Source organism: Molossus molossus, unplaced genomic scaffold, assembly GCF_014108415.1.
Source record: "Molossus molossus isolate mMolMol1 unplaced genomic scaffold, mMolMol1.p scaffold_m16_p_21, whole genome shotgun sequence".
NCBI lineage: Eukaryota > Metazoa > Chordata > Mammalia > Chiroptera > Molossidae > Molossus > Molossus molossus.
In genome coordinates, this window is record NW_023425357.1 from 19,373,954 (window position 1) to 19,389,906 (window position 15,953).

A 15,953-nucleotide genomic window follows, 5' to 3' on the forward strand; every position below is an offset into this window, starting at 1 on the left:
GGATTTGGGAGGGTGGCAGTCTCAGTATGCCTAGGGCTGCATTTTTGTCATGAGCAGTGCCAAGCACTGGAGGGAGAATCCTGGTGCCTTTTCCCCATAAAGGTCCCTAAGACCTGTTGGTTTCTTTCAGGCATGGTCAGGGCTACTGTTAGGTAAATAACATCAGGAGACAGCTGGCACCCACTGGCAGTCCCTGACATGGAGCACCTTTCTGTTTGGTTACTTCCAGGGCCTCTGGGTTGTCTTGAGGGAACCATACAGGCCAGGCCTCTGGAGATGGGGGACATGTGCACATCTGCTGAACAAAGAACTCGGGGAAGCAGAGCATTTTCTCAACCCTCTCCCTGTAATATTTTACAAACATTACAGTGCCTACACTTCAGCTTGAGTTTAGTCTGGGTCCAGAGTTTTCCAAATGAGTGACAATGGCCACTACTTGACTGTACTATATCTTTACCTGTGCGGCTCCTCACAGTCACCTGAGGTACCCTAAGTCATGTGATGCCTTCTTGACCACACAACACACACATACTGTATCTTTGTGTTTGTTTTACCTTGTTCATTTAGAGCAACAAGTCTACAAGTGTTTATTCCCATAAAACATCCAAAGCCCTACATCCATCCTCTTTATTGTGGCATGTAAATTCTCAGGAGAATTTAGTTTTGTAAGGACAAGACCAGGTGGCAGAAGCTTGACCAAGGTGAAGATGCCCATGACAGGACAGACTTTCAGAGGTGGGTGTCCCTCCACCCAACTGCTCCCCCCGCACATCAAAACCAGCCTGGATGCTCCTCGTTAGGAAGGATATTACTTGTTTCGCTTTGGCTAGTATGCAGGATTGCAAGTCTCAAACAACGATCCATTAAATTGAGCTGTGATGAGTTTTTAGTTGTGCCTTTATTCACCTTAGTTCATTTAAAAATGTACTTGTTTTAAAGATCCTATAAATATAGAGTGACTACCCACTAACGTGAGATATGAGTCACCCATTGGCATGGTATTTTTGTTTTTTAAAAAGAATTTCTTATAGGAATCTTATTGACCACACAGTAGTTACAAGAATGTCAGATATAATGACGTATACAATCTAAACAAGACAGGCCAATTAAGAATGTACATAATGTAAAAATATACATATTAAAAGTTAGCCATGTAGACAGATGCATGCAGCAGTAGGAGTAGATGATGGGAGATTGGGGGTTGAGGGTCCATATGCAGTAATATTACCTAATCCCGCCTTTACAGTAAATATATTTGACTGACACAGGTATTCCATACACATCTAAATATACAAGGGCAAATCAGGACCTGCTACATGTAATCTAAAGTGGTCTGTGATCTTTCTGTGATACTCCCATGAAAATAGTAAGTAATGAACCCCATGCAGGTAGTAGGAAGCAGTGGTTATTCTAGTTGGACTTGAAAAATGTTTAACTTTTGATATTAATATCTGTGAAGAGACTATATGTCCTTTTACTGTTTTCTTCACAACTGACATGCACTTAGAGTGGGGGAATTTCAATGGTTGTTTGACTAACAGTGATAACTGAAATACTCTTAAAAATGTAAATTTTATAACATACTTTAGTCACACACAACATAAAACATGTATCATCTGCAGCTTTAAGCCAAAAGGTAGAGGAAGTGCATATGAATTTTAATGTTTTTAGTTTCAGAATTCTATAGTTCCTACCACTGCCCAAAAGAAGGAAACTGATACAAGTGTTTGTGTATTTATCAAAGCAGGCACTAGTTTGAGCTCTGTAATCAGAGAATATCCAAAACAAAAGAAATGTCACTTTTCTCTGGGCCTTGGGAGAAACTTAACCAAAATACATTATTCAAGGCTCCTACCAAGCAGTGGTGTTTGTTTGTTACTGTCTGGAGAACAAACCAAATAAGCACTTCCTAACACGCAAAATCGCTGACTTGGGGTCTACTTTCTAGGAATCAGGAACCTTGAACAGCAGTTCACAGTTTTCTTATACACCCCCATTTAGCACTGCTTTTTGCCAACTATTATGGCATATGTGTTTTGGAGGCTATGCTTGACAACTTATGTCTAAAGATCCTCTTAGAGACTTCTCTAGTTGGGTAGAAACCCTTCAATAACAAGTTGGCAGGTTCTGTGAACCTAGACAAAAAACTGTCTCTGAATGTTCAAAATGCAAGTTCCTATAGGGAAAGATCATTAAAATAACTGAAGATCTATTTTATTGGTAACTTAGAATGCAAAGTATTTTATTTTTAAATTTCTAAATTTGAAAACAAGACAGCCTAGGTTAAATAATATAGTTTTCCAAAGATGAATGTGCTCACTTGGAGCTCAGTTTTTTCTGCTTAAAGTACAAAAACAACTTTAAAACTCCTAGGCAGGAAGACTACTGTTTTTGATGACCTGTGATTAGATGAACTGATCAATCTCAGGTGGTAAAATCCCTTTTTTTCCCCATTGGTAAGGGTTTAAAAAATTCTAGAACAGATGCATTTTTCTAGTCTTACACTGACAATTTCATTCCAAATGTCTCCTGAGAGGCATATACCATATACAGGAATCCATCTTCATCCTTCTCACTTTCATACACTTCCGAAATCGGTGTGGACACGCTCACCATGCTGTGCCCATTCACTAACAGGAAGAAGGCTTGATTAGCGTTGAGCTGTAAGCGCCTTCTATGGAAAGAAAATGTGAAAACACATTGATAACATCAACAAGTAGGGAGCATATGTAAAATTATCACCCACCCTTATTGATTCAAAAATATAAAGATTTTATAAATGCTGCTTCTGGCAAAATTGTATACCTTACTGATGATGACTGAGAGTTCTCGCAAAGTACAAGATATTTTCTATGATTATATTCATGACAAATATTAGTAATGGTCCTTGATAAGTTATTCTTACGACCTTTTTTTTTTTTAAATCCTCACCGAGGATATTTTTCGATATTTTATTCAGATAGAGTGGGGGAGAGAGAGAAACACCGACGTGAAAGGGACACATCGAGTGGTTGTCACCCACACGACCCAACCAGGGCCAGGGACAAACTGCAACCTAAGTTACGTGCCCTTAGCGGGAACTGAACCCGGGTCTCTCCAGACCACAGGCCGACGCTCTAACCGCTGAGCCACACCGGCCAGGGCTCTTACGAGCTTCTTGAGGCCAGTTTTAAACTAGTTTGCTGTCTAAAGTGCCATTAGTGTCTAAAACATGAAAAAAAAACAGTTAAAATATTTACAAACTAAGACCTCAATGTACCATTGTACCAGGTCTACATTCTTTTACTGATTTTGCTATACAAAACTTGTCATTTTTCTGATTAAAAGACTACATCTATATTAGATGTTATGAAAGGATCAGAAGGGACATGAGATCCAACAGGTAAGAAATATAAAAAACTGAGAAACATCTAGTTTTATTAAGCTTGCAGAATTTTAATGACAACTAAAGATTTATCTGTAAGTGTGATAAAGAATGAGAAGTTATGCCCTGGTCGGTGTGGCATGGTTGCAGCAGCATCTCATACACCAAAAGGTGGCAGGTTCAGTTCCCAGTTGGGGCAATGCAATGCAAGAGGCAACCAATTGATGTTTCTCACATCAGTGTTTCTCCCTCTCTCGCTCTCCCTTCTTCCCCTCCTCTAAGATTAAAAAAAAAAGTTACCCAAAGAAATAAAAATAAAAAGGTGATTAAATACCTAATTATCTTGATGAGTTCACTCATGTTGACATGATCAGGTACAAGAAACTTGGTTTTATCCAGGACAGGAAGCTGCTTCTCACCCTTGTATCGTTCTATTATCACCTAGAAATGAAGCCAGAAAGGTTGACTTTAAAATAACCACTAACAGAGAAAAATAAAATACTTCTTATATTGTAACTAGCACATGCTAAAATGGAGTTTAAAATAGCACATTTGTGCCCAGCCGGCATGGCTCAGTGGTTGAGCATCGACTCATGCACCAAGAGGTCTCTGGTTCAATTCCCAGTCAAGGCACATGCCCAGGTTGTGGGCCTGATCCGCAGAGGCGTGCATGCAGGAGGTGGCCAATCGATGTTCTCTCTCATTGATGATTCATTCTCTCTCTCCCTCTCCTTTCCTCTCTCTCTAAAATCAATAAAGAAAAAAAAGTTTTTTAATTTATTAAAAAAAAAAAATAGCACATTTGTTGGTTTCCTCATAGCTCTCTATCCCTTATAAAATGAACAGGCAAAACAGCTGCCCTCCAGGGAGGTGAGCAGGGTGGTTGTAGGTGGAGGAAAACACTTCTACGTATTTTGTTATTTGGAACCATGAAAACACTACCCAGTCAGAAAAAGACCCTAAGTTTAGGGAAACAGAGAAGCTGGGTAGCAGCTTAAAGTGTAAAGATCTGAATCTGTCTATATCAATTGAATACTATTTCCTATGATATGGCAGGAACCTTAATAAAAATGTAAGATCTTAATTATGTGTAATAGACTCAATTTTTTTAATGCTGGAGACACGTTTCTCTATTTGACATGAAAATAATCCTAAGTAAGTATGTGACAAGCAGAGGCCATGATTAGCTAGTTCTAGAAAGAAATTTGTTACTTGAAGATTTCTTTCATTTTGATAGTTTCACATTATGAACCGAAATAAATCCATTAGCTCCTTCCATACTTCCTTTCTATAGAGGGAAAAAAAAGGTTTTTTCACTCTAGTTCTAAACCATATTAAAAGCTCTGACCATAGCCTTTGAGCCTCATTATCATCACTTCACTGAGTACCACAGACATCTTTCTCCACGTACAGCAACTCTCTGCCGTGTCACAAGAAGTTGAGAAGTATGAACAGGAAATCTTTACATGTTTCTTTAGAAGAGGGAAAAATGCTTATCTGTACTTTGTTCCCCTCTATGGGACCTACGTGAGGTTCTGTGTTAAGGCCAAGTTAAGCTGTCATCACCTTCCTTGCTAAAATGAAGAGCTTATCTATGGCTGTGTGTTCAGAACATGATATCCACAAGGAAATGTCAGTGGGTAGATGACATCTGTCTAGGTTTAAATGGTAGCAGAAATCAGAGACCATATAGAAAGATTCTTGGCCCAGGAAGAAGCAGAAGTAGAGAATGAGAAGAAAAAAATTCAAGACCTTACAATCCTTCATTAAAGGAACACACAGCAGCCTGGAAAATGCTACATAAGATGACCTTGGGTACCTTCTGCATTCACCCATAAATGATTGGTTTACTTTTCATTTGTTTGTATTTTTAAAATCCTCACTCAAGGATATTTTTTCCATTGATTTTTAGAGAGAGAGGAAGGGGGTGGGGGATATCGATTGACTGCCTCCTGCACACCCCCTACCTGGCATGCAGCCTGCAACCTGGGCTTGTGCCCTGACTGGGAATCAAATCGGCAACCTTTCAGTGCTCAGGAGGATACCCAACCAACTTAGCCACACTGGCCAGGGCCTTCCATTGATTTTTAGAAAGAGTGGAAGGAAGAGCGAGGTGGGGGAGAGACACATGGATTGGCTGCCTCCAGCATGGGCCCCGGTCAGGCTGGGGATCGAACCTGCAACCCAGGTACGTGCCCTTGACTGGGAATCAAACCCATGACCCTTCAGTGTTCGGGCTGACACTCCCACCACTGAGCCACGCTGGCCAGGACCAGTTCTTTTTTTTTTTTTCCTTTAACTTTTCTAATTTGGGAGGACAGATGCATAATTCATAGAATAAGGCATTTTACTAGATCTGAAAAGTGCCTTCTTAAATTTCATTTAGTGGTAGGGCTATGGACAGGAGCACAGAAGAAAAATCCACCACTGGAGAATGGAGACTGGAGGGCCAGGGAGCTGCCTGTGCCTTGTCCTTCCATCATCTGTCTATCCACACATCAGATTCTCAACATGTGAATGGCTGTGAATCTGCTTCTCAGATTTGTTCAGCATGTCACAAGCACACACATGGAAGTAAAAATGTGATTTCTTAAAAACAAAAACAAACAAAAAAAACCCTGACACTACTAAAAGAAAAGATTACTTTTTCTTTAAAAAAAAATTTTTTTTTTTCTTCATTGATTTTAGAGAGGAAAGGAGAGGGAGAGAGAGACAGAAACATTCATGAAAGCCCTGGCCAGTTTGGCTCAGGGGCTGGAGCGTCGGCCTGCGGACCAGAGAGTCCTGGGTTCAGTTCCTGCTAGGGGCACGTACCAAAAAAACAAAACAAAAAACCCCAGAAACATTCATGAGAGAGAACATCGACTGGTTGCCTCCTGCATGCCCCTCACTGGGGACTTGGCCCATAACCTGGGCATGAGCCCTGACCGGGAATTGAACCGGTGACCTCTTGCTACATGGGTTGACATTCAACCACTGAGCCACACTGGCCGGGCAGAAGAGAGAACTTTTAATGTACACAGATATTCACATTTCAAAAGGAGACTGTGGAATAAATCCTGGCAGACTGCTCTCCTGGCTATTTGTTTCTAAGGGGTAGCATCTGTTGGCAAATAGACATAGCAGGTACTCATCAAAAATAAAGAAAAACCTTAAAATTAAGGCAGTTCCCCAGAAAGCTCAACTCGAAGCCATATGTTAACCCCCAAAATAAGACATATTGTGAAATTTTCAACCAGCTCAAGGAAAACAATGTGGTTGAGCAGCGACCCACGCACTGAGTCTCCAGTGGGGGGCATGCAGAAGGTGGCCAGCCAATCCATGTTCTCTCTCATCGATGTTTCCATTTCTATCTCTCTCCCTGTCCCTTCCTCTCTCTCTAAAAATCAATAATGAGAAAAAAAAGTTTAAATATAAAAGTCAGGTAGCCTGGAATGTGCAGTCACGCTTAAATCCTGAGAGCTAATCATTTTCCCTCAGCAATAGTCTTTGCTTTCTTTTAAGTGGGTATTTCCTTCCATTGATAAAATACTAACAGTTCTAGCCCTGGCTGGTTTGGCTCAGCGGTTAGAGCATCAGCCTGCGGTCCAGAGAGACCTGGGTTCGGTTCCTGCTAAGGGCATGTACCTCGGTTGCAGTTTATCCCCGGCCCTGGTTGGTCGTGCAGGTGGCAGCCACTTGATGTGTCCCTTTCAAGTCGATGTCTCTCTCTCTCTCTCTCTCTCTCTCTCTCTCTCTCTTTCTCTCCCCCTCCCCCTCCTACTCTACCTGAACAAAAAATGAAAAAATGGCCTCGGGTGAGGATTAAAAAAAAAAAAAAAACTAACAGTTTAACCCCTCTCTCCCTGTCCTCCCAAATACAGTTGACTTGTGAAGGATGTAACATTAAGAAAACAAACTCATACTTAGGAGGAAATAGAATGTGATTAGATTAAAAACTAGATTAAGCCCTGGCCAGGTTGGCTCAGTGGTGAGAATGTTGCCCTGCGGACCAGACAGTTCCGGGTTTGTTTCCTCACTAGGGGTTCATGCCTTGATTGCAGTTTGTCCCCGGCCCTGGATGGGTCATGTGGGTGGCAGCCAGTCGATGTATCTCTCTCACATTGATGTTTCTCTCTCTCTCTGTCCCAACCTCTCTCCCTCCTGCTCTATCAGAAGATAAATCCAAAAATGTTCTCGGGTGAGGATAAAAAAATTTTAAAAATTAAAAAACAACTAGATTAAGTATCTCAGACTGCCCTGGCCAATGTGGCTCAGTTGGTTGGGGGTCGTCCAGGGCACTGAAAGAGTGCTGGTTCGATTTCCAGTCAGGGCATATGCCTAGATTATGGGCTTTATCCCTGGTGGGGCTATGCAGGAGGCAGCTTATCAATGTTTCGCTCTCACATTGATGTTTCTCTCTCTCTCTCTTCTTAAAAAAAAAAAAAAAAAGATATGTAAGATTTAGGATTCCTGTAGAAACCCTGTCGGGTAGTTGCATACAGCAGCATTGCTCTTGTTATACTTAAGCACTGCGCTCTTCTTCATACATTACTAATCACTGAAACAGACACAGATACCTGAAACTACCTACCGGGATTTTGGTTGGATGCTGCTCTCGGATAAGTCGGACATCTTCTACTCTTTGTTCTGCAATGAAAAGAGACATAGGCATTATTAAGTGTCCCAATGCAGCTTAACTGCATTTTTGGTAGTGAGTTACATATCTGAATTCACCTCTCCTTAGCTCTGGCAGAGCAAAGCAGTAGACGCATCTTTTGTAGAACTGAAAAAAATCAAGCACTAACACTTTAATTAAGATAGCATTAATTAAAACATTCTAACAAAATCACCTTGATCTACTATAACAGGATTCATTCTCATGGTATGCAAATAAATGATCAATGTCATGAACTTCCTGAGAAAGTTGCTATACTGGTAGCTCCAGAAAAAAGATGTTATAACATATATAAATATAAATTTATTCTAACATCATTGCCAATTTGTTTGGATATTTTAAAATTTAGTATTCTTCATAAAAACTATTAAAGTGCCCTGGCCGGTTTGGCTCAGCGGTTAGAGCGTCCACCTGCGGTCCGGAGAGGCCCGGGTTCGGTTCCCGCTAAGGGCATGTACCTCGGTTGCAGTTTGTCCCCGGCCCTGGTTGGTCGTGCGGGTGGCAGCCACTCGATGTGTCCCTTTCACATCGATGTTTCCCTCTCTCTCTCTTCCTCTCCCTCCCACTCTGTACAAAAAATGGAAAAATGTCCTCGGATGAGGATTAAAAAAAAATAATAAAATAAATAAAAAAAATAAAAACTATTAAAGTAACTCCCATATTAAAATATGAACATAAAAGTTCTATTTCTATTTTCCCATGCAACATTTCTAAATCAGTTCCTAAGATAAATTACTAAATAAAAACATGCCTGGCTAGTGTGGCTCAGTGGATTGAGAGGTCCTGGTTCGATTCCCGGTCAGGGCACATGCCTGGGTTGCAGGCTTAATCCCTTGTAGGAGGTATGCAGGAGGCAGCTGATGGATATCTCTCTCTCACATGGATGTTTCTATCTCTCCCTTCCTCTCTCTCTCTATAAAAATCAATAAAAACATTTTTTTAAAAACATATTTGCTACATACAAATAAGATCGCAAACTCATGGATTCCTACTAGTTCATATTCTTATTCAATATGTGAGACTAAACATAAATTTAGGTACTATTAATAGTAAACTTAACCTAGTGGTTTTCATCTGTGATACTGTGATTTATAACAAGAAATATATATTTGGTCCTGGCACAGAGCTCCCAAAACCTTGGAATTTCCTAAATTATATAAGTGATAAAAGATGTCTTTCCTTATTCATAACAAGCCCTTTCAACCACACCTGAGTTTATGTTAATGAGGTGACTTTAGGAAAGCCTTTAAGGGTAGGGGCTGGATGCCTGGAGGGACCAACAGTGATTAGAGGGCTGAAACTTTCAGCCCTATTTTCTGACTACCTGGGAGGGGAATAAAGGGGGATTAAAGGTTCAGTCACACCAATGGTCAATTTTTTCGTCAGTCATGCCTACAGAATGAAGCTTCCATAAACATCCAAAAGGAAGGGCTTGGAAAGCTTTCAGGCAGTACACACCAAGCACAGGGACACAGGGACAGGGAGTCTTCTGGACCTCACCCTATGTATCTCTTCATAGGCTTGTTCATTCATATCCTTTAATATCCCTTGTAATAATCCAGTAACCTAATAAGTAAATGATTTTCCTGATTTCTGTGAGCCACTCTGGCAATTTAATCAAACATGAAGGGGTTGTGGGAACCTCTGATCTACAGCCAGTCAGTCAGAAGCACAGGTAACCATCTGTATTTGCAAGTAGTGGTTGTTGAAGTGTTAGTGGCTCAACCACTAACATTCAGTCTTGTGGGACGGAACCCTTAACTTGTTGAATCTGAAGGTATCACTGGATAGTGTTAGAATTGAGTTAAATTGTAGGACACCCAGTTGAACTGCCTGATGTGTGGAAAACCCACATATCTGGTATCAGAAGTGACGCAGTGTTTAGCAGGGTACTGAGAGTATAAGAGATATAAAGGAGGAGTTTTTTCTTTACATTACTCTTTGAACCCTTCTCTATTTTTGGGAGTGTGGATTTCTTCTCATTGCTCTGAGACCTGTACCAATGACTCCTATCCAAGAAAAGGTGCTCTACCATCTAGACTTAGCTATTTGCCTTATTCACAACAAAAACCTCCCTTTTGTCAGGGTTGATTATTTCAGAGGTTAGAGGAAATCAGAATTTAGTTAATTTACTCTAGCAAATAGATGATAACTCTTTAATATACCCTGGAATATGTTTCTTATTTAAAAGCTTATCCTAAAAAATCTAAAAGGTAAGTGGAAACATTTAGGCATAAGGGAAAGAGATTTTTTTACACAAGGAAACAGGTTTATTTTGGTAAATGAAGAAAGAAAAAACAAAATAGACTTTAAATGTGAGACTTCAAAGTCAGGAACTATAGTATCAAAAGTTTTCATTATTTTCATTTATCCCCAAAATACGGCCATAAAAGGAAGACAAAAATGATTTTTTAATTAAAGACAAGTGACTTCTTTTAAGTTGAGAACAGTAGCATAGGAATGTCTTTATTATCTTGGCCAGGTGAGCCTGAAGCAATTGAGTAAATATGGTATATGCTGATACCTCACTCTTTAATTAGACAGTTAACTTTAGGGGCCAATAGTACATTTGACAGGAGCACACCAACAACACAGATCAAAGGCACATAAAAAGAGCAATTCTTTTAACTCAATTATTTTCCTAGTGCTATAATGATCTGTTTATCATTTGTCTTCCTCAACAGACTGCCCTTGGCAGTCAGGGACACAGCTGTAGTCATCTCTGCATTCCCCCAGGGCTCTGGCTTGCACACAGAAGATGGTTAATAAACAAATAAAAGCTGTGACATGGAAATACTGCTCCAAATGCATATCAAGATGTACTTTCCTAGATTCTTTTTCTTCCTGTCCCTAAGAATCCTTATGTATTACAAACAGATAAGAATGGAGAACAGGAGTCTGAAGTACCTTATTTTACCAACTATCATTTGCAAAGTTGCTTTGAGATTCCCCAGAACACTTAAAAGTGAAACTTCTCTTTCACACATTTTCCAGGATTTATTTCACTGAGTGAAATGGAAGCATAACCAATATTTTCCCAATCTGTCTATAAATCATAAATGTAATATCCAATCCATCATGGAGTGCTACCTAAGTTTTTGCATAAATCTCTCTCCAGTCTACCTATTAGAGTGATTGAAGCTATTTATTCTAGACCAACACATAAACTTCCCCTGAGACACACACACACTTTCATTATTTTTTTTAAAAGTATTTATAGATTTTTTAGAGAAAAGAAGGGAGAGGGAGAAAAACATTGATGTGAGAGCAAACATCCATCAGCTGCCTTTTGCATGCTCCTTATAGGGGATCAAGCCCTGTAGTCCAGGCATGTGCCCTGACTGGGAATTGAACTGGCATCCTTCTAGTGCTTGGGACAAGGCCCAACCAACTGAGCCACACTGGCCAGGGCCAAACCCTTTCATTATTAATGGAGAATCTTAAGACCTACATTTACCACCAAATCTCAGCAGAACAGCGTCCGGGAAATGGTTGATATTAAATAAACTGAAGAAAATAGAGTGAAATTCTTACAACATTTGAGAAGACTGAATCCGAAATCGTTTGCTCAAAAAGAACTTTTCAAGGTTATTACATTTTTCATTATTATATATTTTGCAAGGATACACTATGCATCTTGATTCAGAGTGTGGATCCACTTCATGTATTGGAAATGATGACTACCTAGCAGATGGAAGAATTGCTCAGATTAAAAGTGCAAGTCCAGACTCTGCCACTAGGTGGACCATGACTTCACCTCTCTGCCTCAGCGCGCCCCCGTTTCTTCAGCTACAAAAGGGGTTGTTGGGGTGGGCCGGGAGATTCATTTCAACCTTCTCAATTACAGTATATCAACAGAGTTATATTCAATTTTATATTAACCTAAACTCACTCACTAGGAAAGAGAAAGAACTGCTCAAGTTAACGGGTTGGTCTTAGATTTTATAAAGAGGTTCTTGCCAAGAATTGATTCCCCTCATTTACTGTGCTACAAATCTCTGAAAATTATCAGTGCTGTTATGATAATCAGGAGCAAAGAAAGGCAGTAGTCATTAAAAGACATCTGATACTCTTCTGCAAAATGACTATTAAAGAGATCTTCAAGGGGGGCGGGGAGGAAAGGGTGAGGTAAAGGGAAAGCACACAATACATGTGGTGGGCAAAAGTAGGTTTACAGTTCGTATTAAAGACGCACAGATTACAATTCTTAAAATACAGCTTTATCAACTCAAAAGAATGTAATAATGGCACAGTAAACTACTTTTGCCCACCCCGTATATAAGATACTCTAATGGGGAAAAAAAAAGGGCGCGGGGGGGGGGGGGGCATTCCTGCTTGTTTATTCCCAGAGCCACAGGTTCCAGGTGAAATCCTTCTAATTCATGACAACGTGTGTCTCCAGAATAACCTAAAAATACTTGAAGCAGAGGAAAGTATAGTTTCAGTCATGAGAAAATGGGCATCTTTCCCACACAAATGTCCCCAGTTAACTTTCAAACGCCAGACTCCGTGAGGACGAAAGCCAGATACAGCAAATCTGCTTTAAATGCTGCTCTCAGAGTTGCATAAAGGTTAAATAATATTAAGAGTTCACTAAGGTAAAAGGAGAAACATCTGTAAGTTAAACAAACAAACAAATAAACAAGATGCAGGTACAAGAAAACGTTTAACAAAAAGGAGAGAGCCCTGACCAGTCTGGCTCAGCGGTTGAGTGTCGGCCTGCGGACCAGAGAGTCCGGGGTTTGGGTCCCGCACCACAAATAAAAAAAAAAAAGAGAGAGAGAGAGTTCACTAAGGTCACTGAAGAGAAAATGTCTAACAACAGAGGCTCGTCTAAGTCTCCTTAAACAACCAACTGCCTCGAGAGGAAAAGCCACCGACCCAGGCTGTGCACAAGCTGGATCGAGATGTCCCGCAGGTGCGGTCCGCGCCGGCAGGTGTGGGGATGCAGAAACAGTGCGGACGGCGGGGCTCCCCGGTGCTCCCTCCTTTTCTCATACGGCACGGGCGTTTTTCAGTGCCCACCAGGCCCTCAGGACCACTTACCTGGAGCTGGTCCCCCTGCCTCCTAGAGCCACCGCTTCAAAGGACTTGTCACAGCCCAGCGTCTGGGGCAGCCTTCCGGCCCCACATGTCTTACATGGGTTTTCGCTTTTTAAAGGGACAGCAACCCCCCGCCGCAAGCCTGGAGGGCTGACGAGGGGCCAAAAGTGATTCAGCACCGCCGCGCAAGCAAGCCCTGGCGGGACCTGCTGCGACGCCCCGGGCCCGCGCTCGCACCTCGCCCCACCCGCGCCCCCTCCCTCCCGCTGCCCCCGCGGCCCTCCCCGGAAACCCTCGGCCCGTCTGTCACCCGACTCGGTCCGCGGGCCCTCGGGCCCCAGCCCTCCCGGTTCCTCGGCCACCCATACCTCAGTGCCGGGGCCCCGGAGCCTTCAACCCGGCCCGGCGTCTGGTCCCCGCCGCCTCGGCACCTCAACCCTACGGTACCAGGCCCTCCGTCAGTGCCCGGCCCGCCGCCTCGGCCCCTCGGCCCTCCCAGGCCCACCCCGGCCCTCCCGGCCCTCCCAGGCCCACCCCCGACCCTCCCGACCCTCCCGACCCTCCCAGGCCGTCCCAGGCCCACCCCCGACCCAGGCGGCCCTCCCGGCCCTCCCAGGCCCACCCCGGCCCTCCCGGCCCTCCCAGGTCCCCCCACCCCCCCGGCCCTCCCGACCCTCCCGACCCTCCCAGGCCGTCCCGGCCCTCCCAGGCCCACCCCCGACCCTCCCGACCCTCCAAGGCCCTTCCCCGACCCTCCCAGGCCCACCCCCGACCCTCCCGACCCTCCAAGGCCCTTCCCCGACCCTCCAAGGCCCTTCCCCGACCCTCCCAGGCCCACCCCCGACCCTCCCGACCCTCCAAGGCCCTTCCCCGACCCTCCCAGGCCCACCCCCGACCCTCCCGACCCTCCCAGGCCCTTCCCCGACCCTCCCAGGCCGTCCCGGCCCTCCCAGGCCCTCCCCCAGCTCTCCCAGGCCCTCCCCCGGCCCTCCCGACCCTCCCAGGCCCTTCCCCGACCCTCCCAGGCCGTCCCGGCCCTCCCAGGCCCTCCCCCAGCTCTCCCAGGCCCTCCCCCAGCTCTCCCAGGCCCTCCCCCGGCCCTCCCGACCCTCCCAGGCCGTCCCGGCCCTCCCCCGGCCCTCCCAGGCCCTCCCTCGGCCCTGACCCTCCCTCGGCCCTCCCAGGCCCCCGTCACCCTCCAGCTCGGCCCGCTGCTTCGGCTCCTCAGCCTTCCCGGGCCTGACCCTCCGTCAGTCCCTGTGCCCCCGGCCCGCCGCGTCGGCCCCTCGGCCCTCTCCGGCCCCGGTCAGCCCCCAGCCCGGCCCGCCGCGTCGGTCCTCAGTCCTCCCGGGCCCGGCCGCCCGCATCAGCCCCGGCCCCGCCGCGGCACCCACCGAAAGTGCGGCGCTGCTTGAAGGTCTTCTCCGACGGCATGTCGCGCGAGGCTGGGAGCGGGCGGCGAGGCAGAGTCCCGGCAGCTTTAGGTGGCGGAGGACCAAACAGCGGCCACAGCGACTTCCCTTGTGTCTCCTCAGCCCGCAGCCGCGTCAAGTGACCAGCGCACCGCCCCAGGAGGCGGGGCCAAGGGCGGACTCTGCCGCCGCCATGGCGGGCGTGGCGGAAGCAGGGACACGCGTAGCGCCGGAGGCGGGGCTGGGCCGAGGGCACGTGGAGTGCAGTGTGCGCATGCCCGCGGGCGCGCCGACTGTCCCAAGTTGACCGCGCCGAGGGAGGTTACATGCATTTGGCCGGCGGGAGGGAGCACGAGTCGGGGGGCCAGGCATCCCGTGCTGCCCCTTGCCCCGCGGGTGCGACCCCCGGGGTCCCCGCCACGTCGTGCTGTCTCGCGTGGCCCGCTGCTCTGAGTTAGCACGCTCGTGTTTCCAGCGCTCCGTGCTGGTAGCTCTAACGATGTTACCTGAAGATAGAGGACTTTTGTGCTTCTGTCTCACGGGTCTCACTGTTCTAGGAGCTGCTGGTTATTCCTCAGGTGTAAGCTTTTTGTGTTTTCGTTGGCTTTCCAGATTAAGCACATTCAGGTGTGCGTGTGTATTAATTTTTAAAATCTCCGCTGGGAACTTCCGTCACACATCCGAACTAGGAAAAGAACTGCAACTGGGTTATTTTAGGATTTGTTTACTAGAATCTAAGGACAATTGTTTTGGCTTAAGACCTTCATATTGGGTGAACTCCTCTTGACAGGATGCTACAGCCATTAGGTGACTTCTGGCGGCCCCTTGAGCGGTTATGATTGCTATGTACCTGCACGTGATTGAAGTAGTGGGCCTGCCCAACGTCGTCAGAGTGCTGGTTTCATTTAAGGAGCATTTTCCAGTCTCTCAAATATCAAGCCTTACTCATATTCATACCCTAACTAGCTGAGCAACCCTGAATAAACCATTTTTCTGAGTTTCAGACTTTTGTAAAAGGGCAATAATATTTTAGAATTCCAATGTTTTTGAGGAGCAAATGAAAGTGCCCTGTAGAATCTATAGTACTACACAATGTTTAGTTATCAGTTCAGCTACTGCACGTCTCAACATGTGATGAACATACATCTATGTGAACAACACTTGATTCTTTGGCTGTTTTTGCTCTTTAATACTTTGAAAGCTCACCATATTCCCAGGCTTTTTTCCCTTTTGAGTTTGTAAAAGCCTTTCTTATATGCCTGTTTGATAAAGTAATTGGACTGTGCTAGTATGCATTCCTATATAAACATATAAAACATTCTAAGAGACGTGGCTGGTTTGGCTCAGCGGTGGAGCGTCGGCCTGCAGAGCAGAGAGTCCTGGGTTCAGTTTCCGCTAGGGGCACATACCATTAAAAAAAAAAAGCATTCTAAGATACATTTCCCAAAGTGGTTTTAATACAGCAGGGATTTTTTTT

At 44.8% G+C, this 15,953-nt stretch overlaps 1 protein-coding gene across 1 annotated transcript; it reads right to left on the bottom strand.

The window, feature by feature from the left end:
- Nucleotides 1–879: 879 nt before the first annotated feature.
- Nucleotides 880–14,626, bottom strand: MAP1LC3B (microtubule associated protein 1 light chain 3 beta). Its single transcript, XM_036275130.1, has 4 exons — nucleotides 14,459–14,626; nucleotides 7,938–7,993; nucleotides 3,699–3,805; nucleotides 880–2,674 (listed from the first exon to the last, which is right to left on the bottom strand). The coding sequence occupies exons 1-4, from the start codon at nucleotides 14,496–14,498 to the stop codon at nucleotides 2,500–2,502; spliced, it is 378 nt and encodes a 125-aa protein (XP_036131023.1). The 5' UTR covers nucleotides 14,499–14,626; the 3' UTR covers nucleotides 880–2,499.
- Nucleotides 14,627–15,953: the final 1,327 nt, after the last annotated feature.

Bases quoted from the DNA above. Each gene is read 5' to 3' on its own strand.
- MAP1LC3B (XM_036275130.1), bottom strand. From the start codon at position 14,498: ATGCCGTCGGAGAAGACCTTCAAGCAGCGCCGCACTTTCG. The intron at 7,994-14,458 runs GTGGGTGCCGCG...TTTTCATTGCAG, and splicing joins CAAGCAGCGCCGCACTTTCG to AACAAAGAGTAGAAGATGTC. The intron at 2,675-3,698 runs GTATTTAATCAC...TTCTTTCCATAG, and splicing joins GAACTCATCAAGATAATTAG to AAGGCGCTTACAGCTCAACG.